Source organism: Oncorhynchus kisutch, unplaced genomic scaffold (genome assembly GCF_002021735.2).
Source record: "Oncorhynchus kisutch isolate 150728-3 unplaced genomic scaffold, Okis_V2 scaffold4043, whole genome shotgun sequence".
In the NCBI taxonomy this organism is placed as follows: domain Eukaryota; kingdom Metazoa; phylum Chordata; class Actinopteri; order Salmoniformes; family Salmonidae; genus Oncorhynchus; species Oncorhynchus kisutch.
Window position 1 is genome coordinate 165,001 of NW_022265988.1, and position 23,045 is coordinate 188,045.

The 23,045-nt window shown below is 47.0% G+C and overlaps 1 protein-coding gene across 2 annotated transcripts; it reads right to left on the bottom strand.

Annotated features, from left to right (window-relative positions):
* Positions 1 to 593: 593 nt before the first annotated feature.
* Positions 594 to 11,376, bottom strand: LOC109886672 (guanine nucleotide-binding protein G(I)/G(S)/G(O) subunit gamma-5-like). Of its 2 annotated transcripts, none has more exons than XM_031821997.1 (3): positions 11,038 to 11,376; positions 6,821 to 6,947; positions 594 to 2,859 (listed from the first exon to the last, which is right to left on the bottom strand). In XM_031821997.1, the coding sequence occupies exons 1-2, from the start codon at positions 11,125 to 11,127 to the stop codon at positions 6,822 to 6,824; spliced, it is 216 nt and encodes a 71-aa protein (XP_031677857.1). In that variant the 5' UTR covers positions 11,128 to 11,376; the 3' UTR covers positions 594 to 2,859; position 6,821. The 2 variants fall into 2 exon arrangements, with proteins under 2 accessions (XP_031677857.1, XP_031677856.1); XM_031821996.1 differs by having other exon boundaries at positions 594 to 2,862; positions 11,038 to 11,333.
* Between the last annotated feature and the right edge of the window lie 11,669 nt (positions 11,377 to 23,045).

Below are 23,045 nucleotides of genomic sequence, written 5' to 3' on the forward strand. Positions count from 1 at the left end.
AGGACAAGTACATTAGACTGTCTAGTTTGAGAAACAGACGCCTCACAAGTCCTCAACTGGCAGCTTCATTAAATAGCACCCACAAAACACCAGTCTCAACGTCAACAGTGAAGAGGCGACTCCGGAATGCTGGCATTCTAGGCAGAATCCTCTGTCCAGTCTCAACGTCAACAGTGAAGAGGCGACTCCGGAATGCTGGCATTCTAGGCAGAATCCTCTGTCCAGTCTCAACGTCAACAGTGAAGAGGCGACTCCGGAATGCTGGCATTCTAGGCAGAATCCTCTGTCCAGTCTCAACGTCAACAGTGAAGAGGCGACTCCGGAATGCTGGCATTCTAGGCAGAATCCTCTGTCCAGTCTCAACGTCAACAGTGAAGAGGCGACTCCGGAATGCTGGCATTCTAGGCAGAATCCTCTGTCCAGTCTCAACGTCAACAGTGAAGAGGCGACTCCGGAATGCTGGCCTGCTGCTAAGAAACTGAAGTTTGTTTTGTTGCTTTGTTGGCACATTGGAAGTATGCCTTTCAAAAATGTTTAGGCATCAACAATCTATCCAAAGAACCACCCACATACATAAAGTAGTCACACAAACATAGTGGTAAATGTGATTTACTAGGTTGGAAACAGTTACAAAGTTCAGGCACAGAGGATCGACAGTATAACACAGTTACAAAGTTAAGGCACAGAGGATCGACAGTATAACACAGTTTCAAAGTTAAGGCACAGAGGATGGACAGTATAACACAGCTACAAAGCTCAGGCACAGAGGATCGACAGTATACCAGGTATCAAATTAAAACTCCTCATTCAAGGCCGGTAGCGAGGCTAGACAGTTCCACGCTCACAGTTCAACGATAAAAACAAACTGCGATGTAGGCTGATGGAATCATAAAAATGGCAGTCATGGTGATGTGGCTAATCAGTAACCTGAAACAAGCTGAAGCACCAGCTGTGGCATATGGAAATGAGTGTTTGTCTTAGTTAAATACGTTCCCATTTCCTATAGTGTTATCTGTGACTGAATGTAGGCTAGTGGAAAACCATGCTATAGTGTTATCTGTGACTGAATGTAGGCTAGTGGAAAACCATGCTATAGTGTTATCTGTGACTGAATGTAGGCTAGTGGAAAACCATGCTATAGTGTTATCTGTGACTGAATGTAGGCTAGTGGAAAACCATGCTATAGTGTTATCTGTGACTGAATGTAGGCTAGTGGAAAACCATGCTATAGTGTTATCTGTGACTGAATGTAGGCTAGTGGAAAACCATGCTATAGTGTTATCTGTGACTGAATGTAGGCTAGTGTAAAACCATGCTATAGTGTTATCTGTGACTGAATGTAGGCTAGTGGAAAACCATGCTATAGTGTTATCTGTGACTGAATGTAGGCTAGTGGAAAACCATGCTATAGTGTTATCTGTGACTGAATGTAGGCTAGTGGAAAACCATGCTATAGTGTTATCTGTGACTGAATGTAGGCTAGTGGAAAACCATGCTATAGTGTTATCTGTGACTGAATGTAGGCTAGTGTAAAACCATGCTATAGTGTTATCTGTGACTGAATGTAGGCTAGTGGAAAACCATGCTATAGTGTTATCTGTGACTGAATGTAGGCTAGTGGAAAACCATGCTATAGTGTTATCTGTGACTGAATGTAGGCTAGTGGAAAACCATGCTATAGTGTTATCTGTGACTGAATGTAGGCTAGTGGAAAACGTGAGAAGGACATGAGTATTTCCAGGGAAAAAGGCCAAGGACAGGAGTGTCTTCCTAAAAAAAAGGTACAGGAGGGCACAACAATGTAACATTTAAGATCACATCAGTATCATCACAACCGAATGAACGAACCCTTCGATAAAAAGCCTGATTATTTCATAAAATCTTAAATAAAATAGGTTGACGAAAGTTTAAAAGAAACATGTAACTGCCAGTCTCTTGTATAGAGTACAACTGGGGAGATGTGGTTAGTGTTCCGCATGAATTCTAGATTCTAATTCTATGGTTCTGGATCCCTGGGTTGAGAATGTCAACCTGTACCATGTGGTAGTTTGTACCAGGAAGTATACTGCACATGGAACACAAGCAATAGAAGGTGACAAGACAGCATGTAGGCCAATCGGCTAGAACTGTAGGCTAAACATCAATACGTACCCTGGTTAAAACATTCAACGGTTGGTCACTTCCTTATTGTGCTGTACATGTCATCGGACACAAGTTACATCCTAAATAACACCCTATTCTCTATATACTGCACTATAGGGCTCTGGTCTAAAGTAGTGCACTATATAGGGAATAGGGTGCTATTTGGGAGACAACCTCATAGGCACATTCACTGGCTGCCTGCCTGTCAGAGGCTGATATACTGGTGGAAAGTACAGTGCATAGATACAATGTAGGGTTGGAGAACTACAGTAACTTTCTAAAACTTGACAGATTTTTCCAGAAATTCCAGTAGAAGATTCCTGGGTTTTCTGCTTATTCCCTCCCGATTCCAGGAATCTTACAACAGGAATTTCTGGAAAACTGGGGAATTTTCAGGAAGTTACAACACTAATACAATGTCATCATCATGATCATCATAACAAATAGGATATCACATCAACATCCTGAACATACATGTATAATGGCACTACTAGGCTTTATCTTAATACATGGACTGTCTAGCCTGGTCCCAGATCTGTTTGTGCGGTCTTGCCAATATCTTTGGTCATTGTCGAGCCTTGGCATGCCAGATCTGGGATCAGGCTAGAGGTTAACATTGGGATAGCTGCAACACACAAATGGACCAGCAGTAGAGAGAGAAGAGGAAGGGTCCCTCATAGGACATACAGCAACAAGTCCTCCTCCATACACTGACTGCTGCTGCAGAGAGAGAGAGACAGAGGGGGTGGGGGGGAGAGACACAGACAGAGGAGGTGGGGAGAGAGGGAGAGACACAGAGAGAGAGAGACAAAGAGAGAGAGAGAGAGAGAGAGAGAGATGGTAAATAAACTAATTACTATCAACCACACACATAATTATTATAATTAGGAGCATCTGACATATTGCCAATTCACCAGCATCTATCTCCTCCAAAACCCAGACAGGAGACTGGAACAGGTGAGAGAGTGGAGAAGAGAGGAGGAGGAGGAGACTGGAACAGGTGAGAGTGGAGAAGAGAGGAGGAGGAGACTGGAACAGGTGAGAGTGGAGAAGAGAGGAGGAGGAGACTGGAACAGGTGAGAGTGGAGAAGAGAGGAGGAGGAGGAGGAGGAGACTGGAACAGGTGAGAGTGGAGAAGAGAGGAGGAGGAGGAGGAGGAGACTGGAACAGGTGAGAGTGGAGAAGAGAGGAGGAGGAGGAGGAGGAGACTGGAACAGGTGAGAGTGGAGAAGAGAGGAGGAGGAGGAGGAGGAGACTGGAACAGGTGAGAGTGGAGAAGAGAGGAGGAGGAGGAGGAGGAGACTGGAACAGGTGAGAGTGGAGAAGAGAGGAGGAGGAGGAGGAGGAGACTGGAACAGGTGAGAGTGGAGAAGAGAGGAGGAGGAGGAGGAGGAGACTGGAACAGGTGAGAGTGGAGAAGAAGAGAGGAGGAGGAGGAGGAGGAGACTGAACAGGTGAGAGTGGAGAAGAGAGGAGGAGGAGGAGGAGGAGACTGGAACAGGTGAGAGTGGAGAAGAGAGGAGGAGGAGGAGGAGGAGACTGGAACAGGTGAGAGTGGAGAAGAGAGGAGGAGGAGGAGGAGGAGACTGGAACAGGTGAGAGTGGAGAAGAGAGGAGGAGGAGGAGGAGGAGACTGGAACAGGTGAGAGTGGAGAAGAGAGGAGGAGGAGGAGGAGGAGACTGGAACAGGTGAGAGTGGAGAAGAGAGGAGGAGGAGGAGGAGACTGGAACAGGTGAGAGTGGAGAAGAGAGGAGGAGGAGGAGGAGACTGGAACAGGTGAGAGTGGAGAAGAGAGGAGGAGGAGGAGGAGACTGGAACAGGTGAGAGTGGAGAAGAGAGGAGGAGGAGGAGACTGGAACAGGTGATAGTGGAGAAGAGAGGAGGAGGAGGAGGAGGAGACTGGAACAGGTGAGAGTGGAGAAGAGAGGAGGAGGAGGAGGAGACTGGAACAGGTGAGAGTGGAGAAGAGAGGAGGAGGAGGAGGAGGAGACTGGAACAGGTGAGAGTGGAGAAGAGAGGAGGAGGAGGAGGAGGAGACTGGAACAGGTGAGAGTGGAGAAGAGAGGAGTTTTTCCTAGCCACCGTGCTTCTCCACCTGCATTGCTTGCTGTTTGGGGTTTTAGGCTGGGTTTCTGTACAGCACTTTGAGATATCAGCTGATGTACGAAGGGCTATATAAATAAATTTGATTTGATTTGATTTGATTTGAGAGGAGGAGGAGGAGGAGGAGACTGGAACAGGTGAGAGTGGAGAAGAGAGGAGGAGGAGACTGCAACAGGTGAGAGAGTGGAGAAGAGAGGAGGAGGAGGAGACTGGAACAGGTGAGAGAGGAGAAGAGAGGAGGAGGAGGAGACTGGAACAGGTGAGAGTGGAGAAGAGAGGAGGAGGAGACTGGAACAGGTGAGAGTGGAGAAGAGAGGAGGAGGAGACTGGAACAGGTGAGAGAGTGGAGAAGAGAGGAGGAGGAGGAGGAGACTGGAACAGGTGAGAGTGGAGAAGAGAGGAGGAGGAGACTGGAACAGGTGAGAGAGTGGAGAAGAGAGGAGGAGTAGGAGACTGGAACAGGTGAGAGAGTGGAGAAGAGAGGAGGAGGAGACTGGAACAGGTGAGAGTGGAGAAAAGAGGAGGAGGAGACTGGAACAGGTGAGAGTGGAGAAGAGAGGAGGAGAATGTAACAGGTGAGGGAGTGGAGAAGAGAGGAGGAGGAGGAGACTGGAACAGGTGAGAGTGGAGAAGAGAGGAGGAGACTGCAACAGGTGAGAGAGTGGAGAAGAGAGGAGGAGGAGACTGCAACAGGTGAGAGAGTGGAGAAGAGAGGAGGAGGAGACTGCAACAGGTGAGAGAGTGGAGAGGAGGAGGAGGAGGAGACTGGAACAGGTGAGAGAGTGGAGAAGAGAGGAGGAGGAGGAGACTGGAACAGGTGAGAGAGTGGAGAAGAGAGGAGGAGGAGGAGACTGGAACAGGTGAGAGAGTGGAGAAGAGAGGAGGAGGAGGAGACTGGAACAGGTGAGAGAGTGGAGAAGAGAGGAGGAGGAGGAGACTGGAACAGGTGAGAGAGTGGAGAAGAGAGGAGGAGGAGGAGACTGGAACAGGTGAGAGAGTGGAGAAGAGAGGAGGAGTAGGAGACTGGAACAGGTGAGAGAGTGGAGAAGAGAGGAGGAGGAGGAGACTGGAACAGGTGAGAGAGTGGAGAAGAGAGGAGGAGGAGGAGACTGGAACAGGTGAGAGAGTGGAGAAGAGAGGAGGAGGAGGAGACTGGAACAGGTGAGAGAGTGGAGAAGAGAGGAGGAGGAGGAGACTGGAACAGGTGAGAGAGTGGAAAAGAGAGGAGGAGGAGGAGACTGGAACAGGTGAGAGAGTGGAGAAGAAAGAGGGAGGGATAAGAGGAGACGAAGGTGTACATCCTTAGAACAGGCTGCAGAGAGACTCTGGAGAGAGAAGGAGAAGAGGAGGAGAGTGGATGAAGGCATCCTAGACTACCTCAGACCAGGCAGGAATTAGAGGGGTGAGAAAGGAAGAGGATAGGAGACTGTGTACTAGGTTACCTCAGACCAGACTGGAGGACTTGGCAGAGAGAAGGAGAAGAGGATGGGAGACTGTGTACTAGGTTACCTCAGACCAGGCTGCAGGACTTGGTAGAGAGGAGAAGAGGATAGGAGACTGTGTACTGGGTTACCTCAGACCAGACTGCAGGACTTGGCAGAGAGAAGGAGAAGAGGATAGGAAACTGTACTGGGTTACCTCAGACCAGACTGCAGGACTTGGCAGAGAGAAGGAGGAGAAGAGGATAGGACTGTGTACTAGGTTACCTCAGACCAGGCTGCAGGACTTGGTAGAGAGGAGAAGAGGATAGGACTGTGTACTAGGTTACCTCAGACCAGGCTGCAGGACTTGGCAGAGAGAAGGAGAAGAGGATAGGAGACTGTGTACTAGGTTACCTCAGACCAGGCTGCAGGACTTGGTAGAGAGGAGAAGAGGATAGGAGACTGTGTACTAGGTTACCTCAGACCAGGCTGCAGGACTTGGCAGAGAGAAGGAGAAGAGGATAGGAGACTGTGTACTAGGTTACCTCAGACCAGGCTGCAGGACTTGGCAGAGAGAAGGAGAAGAGGATAGGAGACTGTGTACTAGGTTACCTCAGACCAGGCTGCAGGACTTGGTAGAGAGGAGAAGAGGATAGGAGACTGTGTACTAGGTTACCTCAGACCAGGCTGCAGGACTTGGCAGAGAGAAGGAGAAGAGGATAGGAGACTGTGTACTAGGTTACCTCAGACCAGGCTGCAGGACTTGGCAGAGAGAAGGAGAAGAGGATAGGAGACTGTGTACTAGGTTACCTCAGACCAGGCTGCAGGACTTGGCAGAGAGAGGTAATAATATTATTTTTTTTTGGGGGGGGGCTTATATTTGTCCTGTTACACAAGTGTGTAATGTAAATGTGTTTCTTGCATATCCCAACTCCTCCTGTGGGGTCACAACCAGGGTCACCATTGTACAGCACCCCTGGAGTAATTCGGGTTAAGTGCCTTGCTCAAGGGTACAGAGGCAGATTTTTCACCTTGTCGGCTCCGGTGTCCGTACCAGTGACCTTTTGGTTACTGGTCCAATGCTCTAACCTCGAGGCGACCTGCCGAGAAGAGGAGGAAGAGGAGGAGAGAGGACAAAGGTGTTCTAGGCTACCTCAGAACAGGCTGCAGGACTTGGGGGGTCTGAAGGGGTTGTCACTGGAGGGGACCCCCATCAGGAGAGGGTCCTGGTGAGCGTTCTGCAGACAGTAGTTCTTCAGGTCCACTGCAGCCTGAGACACCTGGGGGTTAATTATAATAATGATTCATTACAGAATACAAAAAGATATGACTGGGACTGATGTATTATGGGGCGGCTTCCCAGACACAGATTAAACCTAGTCCTGAACTAGACAGTGATCTCAATGGAGAATGTCTATTAAAAGCTGTTATTTGTCGAGGACCAGGCTGAATCTGTGTCCGGGAAACTGCCCCTAGATACTATATACCACGGCTCTCCAACCCCGTTCCTGGAGAGAAACCCTCCTGTAGGTTCACTCCAACCCTGTTCCTGGAGAGAAACCCTCCTGTAGCTTCCCTCCAACCCTGTTCCTGGAGAGAAACCCCTCCTGTAGCTTCCCTCCAACCCCGTTCCTGGAGAAACCCTCCTGTAACTTCACTCCAACCCCGTTCCTGGAGAGAAACCCTCCTGTAGCTTCATGAGAGTTTCTCTCCAGGAACAGGGTTGGAGTGAAGCTACAGGAGGGTTTCTCTCCAGGAACAGGGTTGGAGTGAAGCTACAGGAGGGTTTCTCTCCAGGAACAGGGTTGGAGTGAAGCTACAGGAGAGTTTCTCTCCAGGAACAGGGTTGGAGTGAAGCTACAGGAGGGTTTCTCTCCAGGAACAGGGTTGGAGTGAAAACCTACAGGAGAGTTTCTCTCCAGGAACAGGGTTGGAGTGAAGCTACAGGATAGTTTCTATGGACCGGTTCCCCCAGACACATACCAAGGAGCAGGTTTAATCTGGGAACCCGGGCCTGTATGCTACTAACACATGACAGGTGTAGAGAGTGGAGAGCTGACATGGAGGAAACATGGTCTCCGTACTGCATATTGACTGGCTGCGTCACTGCTTGGTATGGCAACAGCACCGCCCTGGATCGCATGGCGCTACAGAGGGTTGTGTGCTGCGTCACTGCTTGGTATGGCAACAGCACCGCCCTGGATCGCATGGCGCTACAGAGGGTTGTGTGCTGCATCACTGCTTGGTATGGCAACAGCACCGCCCTGGATCGCATGGCGCTACAGAGGGTTGTGTTGACGGCCCAGTACATCACCGGGGCTGAGCTCCCTGCCATCCAGGACCTCTATCAGGTGGTGGGAAAAGAAGGCCAAGACACCAACCACCCAAGCCAGACTATTTTCCACACAGCAACAGGTACCGGTGCATCAAGTCTGACACCAACAGGCTCTTGAACAGCTTCTATCCCAGAGCAATACGACTGATACATAGATAAGAGTTGACCTTTGAAATAAAAGGTCAATAAAGACCCATCTGTCTCTATGCAAACACACTGTCACTCCAACACACACTGTCACTCCAACACACACAGGGCCCTACACACTGTCACTCCAACACACACTCACAGGGCCCTACACACTGTCACTCCAACACACACTCACAGAGCCCTACAAACTGTCACTCCAACACACACTCACAGAGCCCTACACACTGTCACTCCAACACACACTCACAGCTACTCTGTGTATCTTATATCCAGTATCCCTGTCCCCTTACCCCTATACATATCTACCTCCACCCTCCAGTATCCCCTTACCCCTATACATATCTACCTCCACCCTCCAGTATCCCTGTCCCCTTACCCCTATACATATCTACCTCCACCCTCCAGTATCCCTGTCCCCTTACCCCTATACATATCTACCTCCATCCCTCCAGTATCCCTGCACATGTAAATATGGTATTGGAATATATTTCCTGTATATAGAATGCTGACCTACATCCTGTACTTCATATTTCTTATTGCACGTGGTTTTTCTCTAGCAATACATTGTTATTGATTATTGTGTTGTCGGGTTTTGAGTTTACAAATAAGGCATTTCACTGTTCTTGTGCATGTGACATTTAAACCTTGTACCACTGGTGTTACTACACAGCCTCATTTCCATAGTAACAGATGTCAACACAGAGGTTTTGAATACATTTTCTAGTGACTAAACGACCGTTAGGCGACAGCTGGATTTCCAATGCAAAGAAGAGGGTACTTCATGCCCTGTACAGGAAGTAGCCTTCCCCATTCATAGATGCTAACTACTTCAGTGCTTATTGACGATAAGTGTGACGATAAGTGTCTTCTGACCTGGGGATCTTTGTTAGGAGCCCTGATGCTTGCTATAAACACGAAAACACATCGCTTGTGGTACCGTTTTGGAAACATAAGGAACGCATCAAGAGCCGTCACTACAGTCCCTGGTTCGATTCCAGGCTGTATCACATTTGGCCGTCATTGGGAGTCCCATAGGGCGGCGCGCAATTGGCCCAGCATCGTCTTGAATAGGCTGGCATTGTAAATAATCATTTGTTCTTAACTGACTTGCCTGGTTAAATAAAGGTTAAATAAAAACAACTCATTTCAGCGATAAATAAATTTTCAAAACAACATGTAAATGATTAGAGACCATAATAGAGTTACGGTTCGTGTTCCTACATGGCCATATGTCCATGTTACTGCGCTTGTTTGCGGAAGACATAGCTAATTAGCACCGGTGGCGGCCTATCTAGCTGCTCCAAACACCTGTGCGTAACGCGTGCCTCATTTTGTAACAATGCGAAGGGCTCCGCTTAGCTCCACATTGACATGATTGGTTGACGGTGTGGGGGCGGGATTGAACTCCTGGAAAGAGATCGGGGAGGTAATGGTGATAGATGTGCTAAAGAGGTCATTGGAATGCAGTGGGGGATAGGATGCTGGATTGGTGCACAGACAACAAATCTGAAATAAAGTGGATATTTGTCAAATCCGTCATGATTGATGTATTGTAAGAGGCCCACGCTGTGGTTACTAAAATCTGATTTAGATATATTTGGCTGTTTTCACTGCATAACATTTAGAAGTTGTTCCTTTTCAGGTTTAGAAGAAGTGACTGCTAAATGCTAACTCCCATTCGTATAAACTGGTAGCATAACTAGCTTACAGAAATCATTGGTGGTAGTCAGTCGTTAAACTAATGCAGTTGATTGGTGACGTGAACAAGTATTGGGGTTGACATCCATTCAAGAATTACTCCGATTTAACCTCAACATAGTGTGAAATGCACATAGCCAAGGGGAGTGGTCCTGAGGGTGCTGCAGCACCCCCTGATAAATCGTTTAACTGATCATTCATATCCCCCCCCCCCATCAAATTAGTGCACTAGGCCTTTTAGGCTACTCGTGTATGGGCTGAGGAAATACTGGTCAGCAGAGCGGGGAGAAATGCCGCCCCCTATGGCTACAATAAGATAAACGTCAATCATCGATTTCCTGAAACGGCTTTCGCAACCTATGCGCCTAGTCTTTAATGTCAGATAGAAATACTCTTTCAAATAAACAAAGACACACCTACTGTAGACATAGCCCCTCCCCACCCACTGTCTATGGCTACAGTAACTGTATATGTTATCATTTAAAATATTCTGAGACAAGACAAGGGGCATATTAGCATAGGTTCCCGAAAGCGATGATTATTGACCTTAAAAACACAGCTTCAGAATTGTAGTTTACATACACAGAGCCAAATGTGGGCGAAAGTAATGGCTGAAAACCCTACATGCGGAAAAGGGTTTTCGGGAGCTAGAAGTAGCCTAGCTACAGTAGAGAGAGGCAGTTATATGGCAAGTTTACTTAGAGAAAGAAAAAATGGCTTCGGAATATTACTAACCCGTGGGAATGTCAGTGAACTGACTCATCCAAGATAGGCCAACACTCAGACCCGACTTTCAATCTATTTCACTAGGCCACCGATGCAGGACCATGGACCTAAGACTGTCTCGATAGCAGGCAAAAGTTGATTGAATTATGAATTACTTTCCTATTTGATCGACGTTATTATTTTGGCTGTCAACAATACTAGCCTACTGACAGGAGGCGACGATGTAGACTACTGTTCAATAGACATTTGTAACATGACAACATTGATACAAGGTAGCAACATGTACAACTGTATTATACCTAACATGACAACTTCATAAAGCAACATTTGCATCATTGTAACTTCGTGTTTTGCTACTTTGTTTCACGTCACTAGCCTACTCCAAGCGGCTACGCTTGTCCCAGCGACAGGAGTGTCGTTAACAGCTCTTCCGTGTTAGTGTTGCTGACGATCCCGTTTACCTTGATCCTACGGACACTGGCCTCCAACCGCAGCTGTTTCACTACTCTCTGAGCGACGACCAAGTTGCTGCTGGCGTTGTTGTTTGACATGTCGAGGGTCAGAAGAGTGAAAGTAGGTTAATCCTTACTAGGGCGACTGTGAGAGAAAGTGTCAGAGTTTGTGAAAGCAGTCCGTCTGTCGTTCTCTCCCCGCCCACTCGACACAATGTTTCCTCAACGACATTCTAATTGGTTGTCGGTCAATCGATCACCAACCACGTTTACATTCACACTTAACTATTTGATGTTAAAACTGATTATGGGTGAAGGCCGAGTATGGCAATAGTCATGTAAACACCTTGCTCTTCTTATCGTAAATCGGCGTAAGGTCATGATCGAATTAAGCATAAATTGATTAAAACACCTGGGTTTCGGAGTAAAAAAACAAAACATTAGGACACGTAAACAGCATAATCGCCGTAGCACCCGGTAGCGCAAGTTTCGCTCTAGGCGCGAATGAGATGAGTTCGGAAAAACTGAAAGTATTTATTTTATAAACAATTTTCACATACAAACTTTGTCATTATGTCCTAATTCAGAATCAAATAGTCTTCGCAAAGATAATATGGTCACTGTGGTAGAACGTTTATTTTGATTGGCTATTTTCTGCATTTATCAAAAGGCCCATCAGTAGCCTGATTTCAGATGTGGCCATATAAACTGGTTTATTAGGGAAATCGTTATTCTAGCAAAACATGTAAACGTTTTAAAACGAACAATTTTATTAATGACTATCCATAATATTATTGTGTGCAGGTAACCACTTTGTAGTCTACGCAGTCTCTAATATGGTGTAATTGCAGAACGCAATTCGGGTTGTTTCTTCATGTGATCGTTTCTTGACATCAGGAAACGCCCATTGGTGCTTGTCTTTGGTCAATTCCGATGATAATGAGACTGGCCGTTTCTCGACACAAATACTTTGTTTACATAGCAGGTTAGGATAACTAATGTAGCAGGTTAGGATAACTAATGTAGCAGGTTAGGATAACTAATGTAGCAGGTTAGGATAACTAATGTAGCAGGTTAGGATAACTAATGTAGCAGGTTAGGCTAACTAATGTAGCAGGTTAGGATAACTAATGTAGCAGGTTAGGATAACTAATGTAGCAGGTTAGGATAACTAATGTAGCAGGTTAGGAGAACTAATGTAGCAGGTTAGGATAACTAATGTAGCAGGTTAGGATAACTAATGTAGCAGGTTAGGATAACTAATGTAGCAGGTTAGGATAACTAATGTAGCAGGTTAGGATAACTAATGTAGCAGGTTAGGCTTCACTACAGTGAGTAGGTTCGATTAATCTCGCCCGTTTTACACCAGCTGAGAGTTGATCGCATTCGATTTGGAACCTCGCTTGTGCCTGGCCTATGGCGAAGTCGGGTGTAAACAGATGACTTCATTAAGCCCGTGGATTGATGAGTACTATTGTGTGTGTTCCAATGCAAAAGTGATTGCTTTTTGATAAGTGATTTATCTTTATTTTATTTGGTACATTGGGAATTTAACAGCAAACGGTATTTAGTGCACTACGTCATCACGCAGTCTTTTCTGCAACAAGTCAATTTGAATGAAAACACCTGTCTGTTGGGAAAATGCGGATTTGAGAATATTCGCATAAAAATACGTCATCAATTGGATGGAAACCTAGCTATTGCTAGTCGTCAACAGCTGTTGTCCCCAATGCGAAAGAAACGGCCACGGACCTATGACGAGCATCAATGGGTGTGACTTAATTTAGCTATGCTAAACTTTGCAGTCTACACTTGAATCTGTTTTGTATTGTAGACGTGATCTGTGCAATAAACACACGCGGCCTAGACAAGGGGAGTGTTCAGCAGGACACAACGCTCTGGAACATTCAGATAGAAATAATGTTATGTAGAACAAACATGTCGCTATGGCATGTAAAACAATGAATCGCGTCGGCTCTATTACTGGCATTTCTATCTGGAGACTGAACGAGGCCCATGCAATGACTGTGCAGCGACACTGATGTTTTTTTCTTTAATGCATAAAACAATTGCATTACAGTATGGATGTGGTACAGATGGGTGACTATCTAACTTCCCACCAAGGTAGCTTACTTTGGCAGTAACCCTTGTGACCCCTACCATGACATTAAAGCCAAGGGATCTGCTCCGTTTGATACAAGAGAATACAGTCTTAACCCAAGTGTTGTAGAAGAGAGATACCTTAATAGAAAATGTATAATTTAAAGTCAGCCAGTAAAATATTACTTGAGTAACAAAAGTAAATGTAATTGCTAAAATATACTTAAGTATCAAAAGTTAAAATATAAATATTTTCAAATTCCTTATAAAGCAAACCAGGCTGCAGCATTTTCTAGTTGATTTAAACTGACGCATAGTCAGGGGCATGTTCAGACATCATTTACCAACCAAGCATAGTCAGGGGCATGTTCAGACATCATTTACCAACCAAGCATAGTCAGGGGCATGTTCAGACATCATTTACCAACCAAGCATAGTCAGGGGCATGTTCAGACATCATTTACCAACCAAGCATAGTCAGGGGCATGTTCAGACATCATTTACCAACCAAGCATAGTCAGGGGCATGTTCAGACATCATTTACCAACCAAGCATAGTCAGGGGCATGTTCAGACATCATTTACCAACCAAGCATAGTCAGGGGCATGTTCAGACATCATTTACCAACCAAGCATAGTCAGGGGCATGTTCAGACATCATTTACCAACCAAGCATAGTCAGGGGCATGTTCAGACATCATTTACCAACCAAGCATAGTCAGGGGCATGTTCAGACATCATTTACCAACCAAGCATAGTCAGGGGCATGTTCAGACATCATTTACCAACCAAGCATAGTCAGGGGCATGTTCAGACATCATTTACCAACCAAGCATAGTCAGGGGCATGTTCAGACATCATTTACCAACCAAGCATAGTCAGGGGCATGTTCAGACATCATTTACCAACCAAGCATAGTCAGGGGCATGTTCAGACATCATTTACCAACCAAGCATAGTCAGGGGCATGTTCAGACATCATTTACCAACCAAGCATAGTCAGGGGCATGTTCAGACATCATTTACCAACCAAGCATAGTCAGGGGCATGTTCAGACATCATTTACCAACCAAGCATAGTCAGGGGCATGTTCAGACATCATTTACCAACCAAGCATAGTCAGGGGCATGTTCAGACATCATTTACCAACCAAGCATAGTCAGGGGCATGTTCAGACATCATTTACCAACCAAGCATAGTCAGGGGCATGTTCAGACATCATTTACCAACCAAGCATAGTCAGGGGCATGTTCAGACATCATTTACCAACCAAGCATAGTCAGGGGCATGTTCAGACATCATTTACCAACCAAGCATAGTCAGGGGCATGTTCAGACATCATTTACCAACCAAGCATAGTCAGGGGCATGTTCAGACATCATTTACCAACCAAGCATAGTCAGGGGCATGTTCAGACATCATTTACCAACCAAGCATAGTCAGGGGCATGTTCAGACATCATTTACCAACCAAGCATAGTCAGGGGCATGTTCAGACATCATTTACCAACCAAGCATAGTCAGGGCATGTTCAGACATCATTTACCAACCAAGCATAGTCAGGGGCATGTTCAGACATCATTTACCAACCAAGCATAGTCAGGGGCATGTTCAGACATCATTACCAACCAAGCATAGTCAGGGGCATGTTCAGACATCATTTACCAACCAAGCATAGTCAGGGGCATGTTCAGACATCATTTACCAACCAAGCATAGTCAGGGGCATGTTCAGACATCATTTACCAACCAAGCATAGTCAGGGGCAGGTTCAGACATCATTTACCAACCAAGCATAGTCAGGGGCATGTTCAGACATCATTTACCAACCAAGCATAGTCAGGGGCATGTTCAGACATCATTTACCAACCAAGCATAGTCAGGGGCATGTTCAGACATCATTTACCAACCAAGCATAGTCAGGGGCATGTTCAGACATCATTTACCAACCAAGCATAGTCAGGGGCATGTTCAGACATCATTTACCAACCAAGCATAGTCAGGGGCATGTTCAGACATCATTTACCAACCAAGCATAGTCAGGGGCATGTTCAGACATCATTTACCAACCAAGCATAGTCAGGGGCATGTTCAGACATCATTTACCAACCAAGCATAGTCAGGGGCATGTTCAGACATAATTTACCAACCAAGCATAGTCAGGGGCATGTTCAGACATCATTTACCAACCAAGCATAGTCAGGGGCATGTTCAGACATCATTTACCAACCAAGCATAGTCAGGGGCATGTTCAGACATCATTTACCAACCAAGCATAGTCAGGGGCATGTTCAGACATCATTTACCAACCAAGCATAGTCAGGGGCATGTTCAGACATCATTTACCAACCAAGCATAGCCAAGGGCATGTTCAGACACTCCACCATGTGACACAGCAGTCCACTGTCTAAACCCCTCTCCCACTCCACCATGTGACACAGCAGTCCCCTGTCTAAACCCCTCTCCCACTCCACCATGTGACACAGCAGTCCCCTGTCTAAACCCCTCTCCCACTCCACCATGTGACACAGCAGTCCACTGTCTAAACCCCTCTCCCACTCCACCATGTGACACAGCAGTCCAGTCTAAACCAGTCCACTGTCTAAACCCCTCTCCCACTCCACCATGTGACACAGCAGTCCACTGTCTAAACCCCTCTCCCACTCCACCATGTGACACAGCAGTCCACTGTCTAAACCCCTCTCCCACTCCACCATGTGACACAGCAGTCCACTGTCTAAACCCCTCTCCCACTCCACCATGTGACACAGCAGTCCCCTGTCTAAACCCCTCTCCCACTCCACCATGTGACACAGCAGTCCACTGTCTAAACCCCTCTCCCACTCCACCATGTGACACAGCAGTCCACTGTCTAAACCCCTCTCCCACTCCACCATGTGACACAGCAGTCCCCTGTCTAAACCCCTCTCCCACTCCACCATGTGACACAGCAGTCCACTGTCTAAACCCCTCTCCCACTCCACCATGTGACACAGCAGTCCACTGTCTAAACCCCTCTACCACTCCACCATGTGACACAGCAGTCCACTGTCTAAACCCCTCTCCCACTCCACCATGTGACACAGCAGTCCACTGTCTAAACCCCTCTCCCACTCCACCATGTGACACAGCAGTCCACTGTCTAAACCCCTCTCCCACTCCACCATGTGACACAGCAGTCCACTGTCTAAACCCCTCTCCCACTCCACCATGTGACACAGCAGTCCACTGTCTAAACCCCTCTCCCACTCCACCATGTGACACAGCAGTCCCCTGTCTAAACCCCTCTCCCACTCCACTGTCTAAACCCCTCTCCCACTCCACCATGTGACACAGCAGTCCACTGTCTAAACCCCTCTCCCACTCCACCATGTGACACAGCAGTCCACTGTCTAAACCCCTCTCCCACTCCACCATGTGACACAGCAGTCCACTGTCTAAACCCCTCTCCCACTCCACCATGTGACACAGCAGTCCACTGTCTAAACCCCTCTCCCACTCCACCATGTGACACAGCAGTCCACTGTCTAAACCCCTCTCCCACTCCACCATGTGACACAGCAGTCCCCTGTCTAAACCCCTCTCCCACTCCACCATGTGACACAGCAGTCCCCTGTCTAAACCCCTCTCCCACTCCACCATGTGACACAGCAGTCCACTGTCTAAACCCCTCTCCCACTCTACCATGTGACACAGCAGTCCAGTCTAAACCAGTCTACTGTCTAAACCCCTCTCCCACTCCACCATGTGACACAGCAGTCCACTGTCTAAACCCCTCTCCCACTCCACCATGTGACACAGCAGTCCCCTGTCTAAACCCCTCTCCCACTCCACCATGTGACACAGCAGTCCACTGTCTAAACCCCTCTCCCACTCCACCATGTGACACAGCAGTCCCCTGTCTAAACCCCTCTCCCACTCCACCATGTGACACAGTAAAACATGTCTGTGACTATAAGAGATGGTCGGAGAGTTCAGTCCACTGTCGTAGGCTGTGACTATAAGAGATGGTCGGAGAGTTCAGTCCACTGTCGTAGGCTGTGACTATAAGAGATGGTCTGAGAGTTCAGTCCACTGTCGTAGGCTGTGACTATAAGAGATGGTCGGAGAGTTCAGTCCACTGTCGTAGGCTGTGACTATAAGAGATGGTCGGAGAGTTCAGTCCAAACCCAAGATAAAGAGGCTCAGTGAATGTGGTGTGGAATGTATACAGATGGGTCAGTGCGCCCAATTGGTTGATCATGTAAAAGGACAACGTGCCGGCCGGCCAATCCAGAAACACTCCTACTCTGTAGGGCACATGTGCTTTGATTTGGGGGAGCTGTAACCTGTGTAGCATGTCTTTGTGCTGTGTATGGCCCTTATACTTCGAGGCGTACAAAGTCCAAGAATTGGCATTGCATCCTAGTGTTACGCTGTCACCGGTTCCTTTCCTGTCGATTCCCTTGTAGGCCCTGCCTATGTGACCGCTGTGTAGACACTCCACCTCCAGGTAATGCCCTGCCTATGTGAACTCTGTGTAGACACTCCACCTCCAGGTAATGCCCTGCCTATGTGAACACTGTGTAGACACTCCACCTCCAGGTAATGCCCTGTCTATGTGAACTCTGTGTAGACACTCCACCTCCAGGTAATGCCCTGCCTATGTGACCGCTGTGTAGACACTCCACCTCCAGGTAATGCCCTGCCTATGTGAACTCTGTGTAGACACTCCACCTCCAGGTAATGCCCTGCCTATGTGACCGCTGTGTAGACACTCCACCTCCAGGTAATGCCCTGCCTATGTGACCGCTGTGTAGACACTCCACCTCCAGGTAATGCCCTGCCTATGTGAACTCTGTGCAGACACTCCACCTCCAGGTAATGCCCTGCCTATGTGAACTCTGTGTAGACACTCCACCTCCAGGTAATGCCCTGCCTATGTGACCGCTGTGTAGACACTCCACCTCCAGGTAATGCCCTGCCTATGTGACCGCTGTGCAGACACTCCACCTCCAGGTAATGCCGCTTGTCGAGGCTCTCCTTGCACAGCACCTGGTTGCATTTATCAAACCTGTCTTGGGTGATGGGATACTGCTGATCCTTCCTCTGGCACGTCACCTTCCTGTCCCCCTCAGACAGAACGAGGAAACCGTTCGCTGTGCTGGGGTCTAGTGTGAGTTCACATGCATCTGAAATGTGTTCAGATAAGAATTAGAAAGGTTTCTTTATATTGTGTCAAGTAAACACTTTCCCAGTGGGAAATAGTTCCCAGTTCATTGCAGCTGAGGTCCAAGGTCAGAAGCTTCAAGGTGGGACGAATCAGCACTTTGCAGAGTTCCTTAACACCTTGCTCACCAACATTGTTGTGACTGAGGTTCAGAGGTGGGACGAATCAGCACTTTGCAGAGTTCCTTAACACCTTGCTCACCAACATGGTTGTGACTGAGGTTCAGAGTTTTCACCTTGCAGTTGGCGTTCCACAGCCCATCACAAAGGCGTTTCACCTCTCCATTGCCCAGGTTGTTGTGGCCCAGATCCAGGACTGTAATACAGGAATTTGGAGATGGGAAAACTGAGGCCACAGTTGCACATTGCAGTGGTGTCATGTGACAACAGTTGAGCCTGTGAAAGAGTTCAAAGTTGAAACAGTTGAGCCTGTGAAAGAGTTCAAAGTTGAAACAGTTGAGCCTGTGAAAGAGTTCAAAGTTGAAACAGTTGAGCCTGTGAAAGAGTTCAAAGTTGAAACAGTTGAGCCTGTGAAAGAGTTCAAAGTTGAAACAGTTGAGCCTGTGAAAGAGTTCAAAGTTGAAACAGTTGAGCCTGTGAAAGAGTTCAAAGTTGAAACAGTTGAGCCTGTGAAAGAGTTCAAAGTTGAAACAGTTGAGCCTGTGAAAGAGTTCAAAGTTGAAACAGTTGAGCCTGTGAAAGAGTTCAAAGTTGAAACAGTTGAGCCTGTGAAAGAGTTCAAAGTTGAAACAGTTGAGCCTGTGAAAGAGTTCAAAGTTGAAACAGTTGAGCCTGTGAAAGAGTTCAAAGTTGAAACAGTTGAGCCTGTGAAAGAGTTCAAAGTTGAAACAGTTGAGCCTGTGAAAGAGTTCAAAGTTGAAACAGTTGAGCCTGTGAAAGAGTTCAAAGTTGAAACAGTTGAGCCTGTGAAAGAGTTCAAAGTTGAAACAGTTGAGCCTGTGAAAGAGTTCAAAGTTGAAACAGTTGAGCCTGTGAAAGAGTTCAAAGTTGAAACAGTTGAGCCTGTGAAAGAGTTCAAAGTTGAAACAGTTGAGCCTGTGAAAGAGTTCAAAGTTGAAACAGTTGAGCCTGTGAAAGAGTTCAAAGTTGAAACAGTTGAGCCTGTGAAAGAGTTCAAAGTTGAAACAGTTGAGCCTGTGAAAGAGTTCAAAGTTGCTGTTTTAATCTTTTAAATGTGAACATCACAATGCAAACTTAAAACATGTTTGATATACACACTTAATGCAGTGATACACAGTGATACTTACAGTGCAGCAGTGCAAGACTGCAAAGCAGGAGACAGTCTGTAGAAACTGTCCTCCGATGTTTGTTTATTCCTGAAGTCAAACTCTTCAGGCTTCTCTGACATGAAGGTAAATGCCAACAGAGAGCACTGAAAGGGAGTTAGCGGCGTGTCTGAAGACGATACCTGGTTGTCATTCTGCACTGAAAGGGAGTTAGTGGCGTGTCGGAAGACGATACCTGGTTGTCATTCTGCAGTATGGTGTGGTCCTTCAGCTCAAGCAGACAGTGGATCAGGTTGATGCATCTCTCTGGGGAGAGAGACTTTCTTTTCAACATCGTTGATGTATCCAATCAACTTTTTGTTGTGTTCTGAACTGCTGGGTGTCTCTCCCAGAAGTCCTTGGAGGAGGTCTCGGCTGGAGGTCTCGGCTGGAGGTCTCGGTTGTAGGTCTCGGCTGCTATCCAGCAGAACAACGGTACATGGCACATGATGTCGAGGCTCCGGGTTGATTTAAGGCCCGAGATGATACGGCTGGCCATCAATGGATCACTGATTGTCCTTGTGAAGTACACATCCTTTTGTGAATCACTGAACCCTCTGATCTCGGTCACTCGATCACGACTCTCTGGAGGGATCCGATTGGCAGCTACTGGACGAGAGGTTATCCAGAGGAGAGCATTAGGGAGAAGACGGCCAGTGATGAGGTTTGTAAGTATACCGTCCAGGGTAGCAGACTCTAACAGATCAGATATAGGAATGTTTTTTTGAAACTGCAGTGGCAGTTGGATCTCATCCAGGCCATCAATAATGAACAAAATCTTATGGTCATCATACATCTTTATGTCTATGTCCTTAAGTTCAGGGTATAACCCCTGAAGAAGTCCATGAAGGCTGCATTGACGATGTTTAATCAAATTTAGATCCCGTAAAGAAAGGAGAATTAAAATGAAAAGGTCTAGATGTTGATTCTCTATCCCATCTGCCCAGTCCAGGATGAATTTCTGGACTGCCACAGTTTTCCCAATGCCAGCTACACTCCTTTTGTCACCACACATCTGATGGGCTCTTCTTCTTCGTCGTGCTTGAAGATATCTTGACATTTTATGACGGAGGCCCCCCGACGTGTCTTGGAGATGTGCGGTTTCAGCTTGCCACACCTCATGTTCTTTATTGACGGTGGTAGAATCACAAGCGACCATGTTGGTGAACACAACATGTATTGTAGTTGAGTAGCCAGCCGAGGCTACAGCTCTAATGTTGCGGTACGGTGAACACAACATGTATTGTAGTTGAGTAGCCGGCCGAGGCTACAGCTCTAATGTTGCGGTACGGTGAACACAACATGTATTGTAGTTGAGTAGCCAGCCGAGGCTACAGCTGTAATGTTGCTGTAACAGGCCGAGGCTACAGCTGTAATGTTGCTGTAACAGGCCGAGGCTACAGCTGTAATGTTACTGTAACAGGCCGAGGCTACAGCTGTAATGTTGCTGTAACAGGCCGAGGCTACAGCTGTAATGTTACTGTAACAGGCCGAGGCTACAGCTGTAATGTTACTGTAACAGGCCGAGGCTACAGCTGTAATGTTGCTGTAACAGGCCGAGGCTACAGCTGTAATGTTGCTGTAACAGGCCGAGGCTACAGCTGTAATGTTGCTGTAACAGGCCGAGGCTACAGCTGTAATGTTTCTGTAACAGGCCGAGGCTACAGCTGTAATGTTGCTGTAACAGGCCGAGGCTACAGCTGTAATGTTGCTGTAACAGGCCGAGGCTACAGCTGTAATGTTGCTGTAACAGGCCGAGGCTACAGCTGTAATGTTGCTGTAACAGGCCGAGGCTACAGCTGTAATGTTGCTGTAACAGGCCGAGGCTACAGCTGTAATGTTGCTGTAACAGGCCGAGGCTACAGCTGTAATGTTGCTGTAACAGGCCGAGGCTACAGCTGTAATGTTGCTGTAACAGGCCGAGGCTACAGCTGTAATGTTGCTGTAACAGGCCGAGGCTACAGCTGTAATGTTGCTGTAACAGGCCGAGGCTACAGCTGTAATGTTGCTGTAACAGGCCGAGGCTACAGCTGTAATGTTGCTGTAACAGGCCGAGGCTACAGCTGTAATGTTGCTGTAACAGGCCGAGGCTACAGCTGTAATGTTGCTGTAACAGGCCTATATGTTTCTCCTTTGTGTGGCGTTTTGTTGCAGGTTTAGTGCGCTGCAAATGGGACACAGGAAAGCAGCGCCATTGAAGTTGAATTCACTGATGCATCAGGCTGTAATTTCATAAAGTAGATGACTCAACTGTTGACTCATGTATGTATACTGACTTGTGTGTCCTATTCGTCCCACGGGCCTGGTTTGGCACGTTGCCACCAGCCTATTAGAAGGGTTATGACTCATGTATGTATACTGACTTGTGTGTCCTATTCGTCCCACGGGCCTGGTTTGGCACGTTGCCACCAGCCTATTAGAAGGGTTATGACTCATGTATGTATACTGACTTGTGTGTCCTATTCGTCCCACGGGCCTGGTTTGGCACGTTGCCACCAGCCTATTAGAAGGGTTATGACTCATGTATGTATACTGACTTGTGTGTCCTATTCGTCCCACGGGCCTGGTTTGGCACGTTGCCACCAGCCTATTAGAAGGGTTATGACTCATGTATGTATACTGACTTGTGTGTCCTATTCGTCCCACGGGCCTGGTTTGGCACGTTGCCACCAGCCTATTAGAAGGGTTATGACTCATGTATGTATACTGACTTGTGTGTCCTATTCGTCCCACGGGCCTGGTTTGGCACGTTGCCACCAGCCTATTAGAAGGGTTATGACTCATGTATGTATACTGACTTGTGTGTCCTATTCGTCCCACGGGCCTGGTTTGGCATGTTGCCACCAGCCTATTAGAAGGGTTATGACTCATGTATGTATACTGACTTGTGTGTCCTATTCGTCCCACGGGCCTGGTTTGGCACGTTGCCACCAGCCTATTAGAAGGGTTATGACTGATTTATGATCATTTCCCTTTTTACTTTGATTGTATTGACATTCCCAGCCTTAGTTTTTGTTCAAAATATTGAGTAATTGAAACAGTTAATGTATTTATTTTACCTTTATTTAACTAGGCAAGTCAGTTAAGAACAAATTCTTATTTTCAATGACGACCTAGGAACAGTGGGTTAACGGCCTGTTCGGGGGCAGAACGACAGATTTGTACCTTGTCAGCTCGGGGGTTTGAACTTGAAACCTTCCGGTTACTAGTCCAATGCTCTAACCACTAGGCTATGTGTATGTCCTTTTCTCTTTCTCTATGTCCTTTTCTCTTAACTAATGTCTGTATTCTGTTCATGTGCTGTTCAAATAACCCATTTCTGTGTTCATGCAAGTGGCTGACTGTATAAATCCTTGCTTATCAGTAGCTTCAATTTGGCAGTACGTGCAGACGTTGTTTTGAGAAGATATCTCAGTTTCAAGGTCTG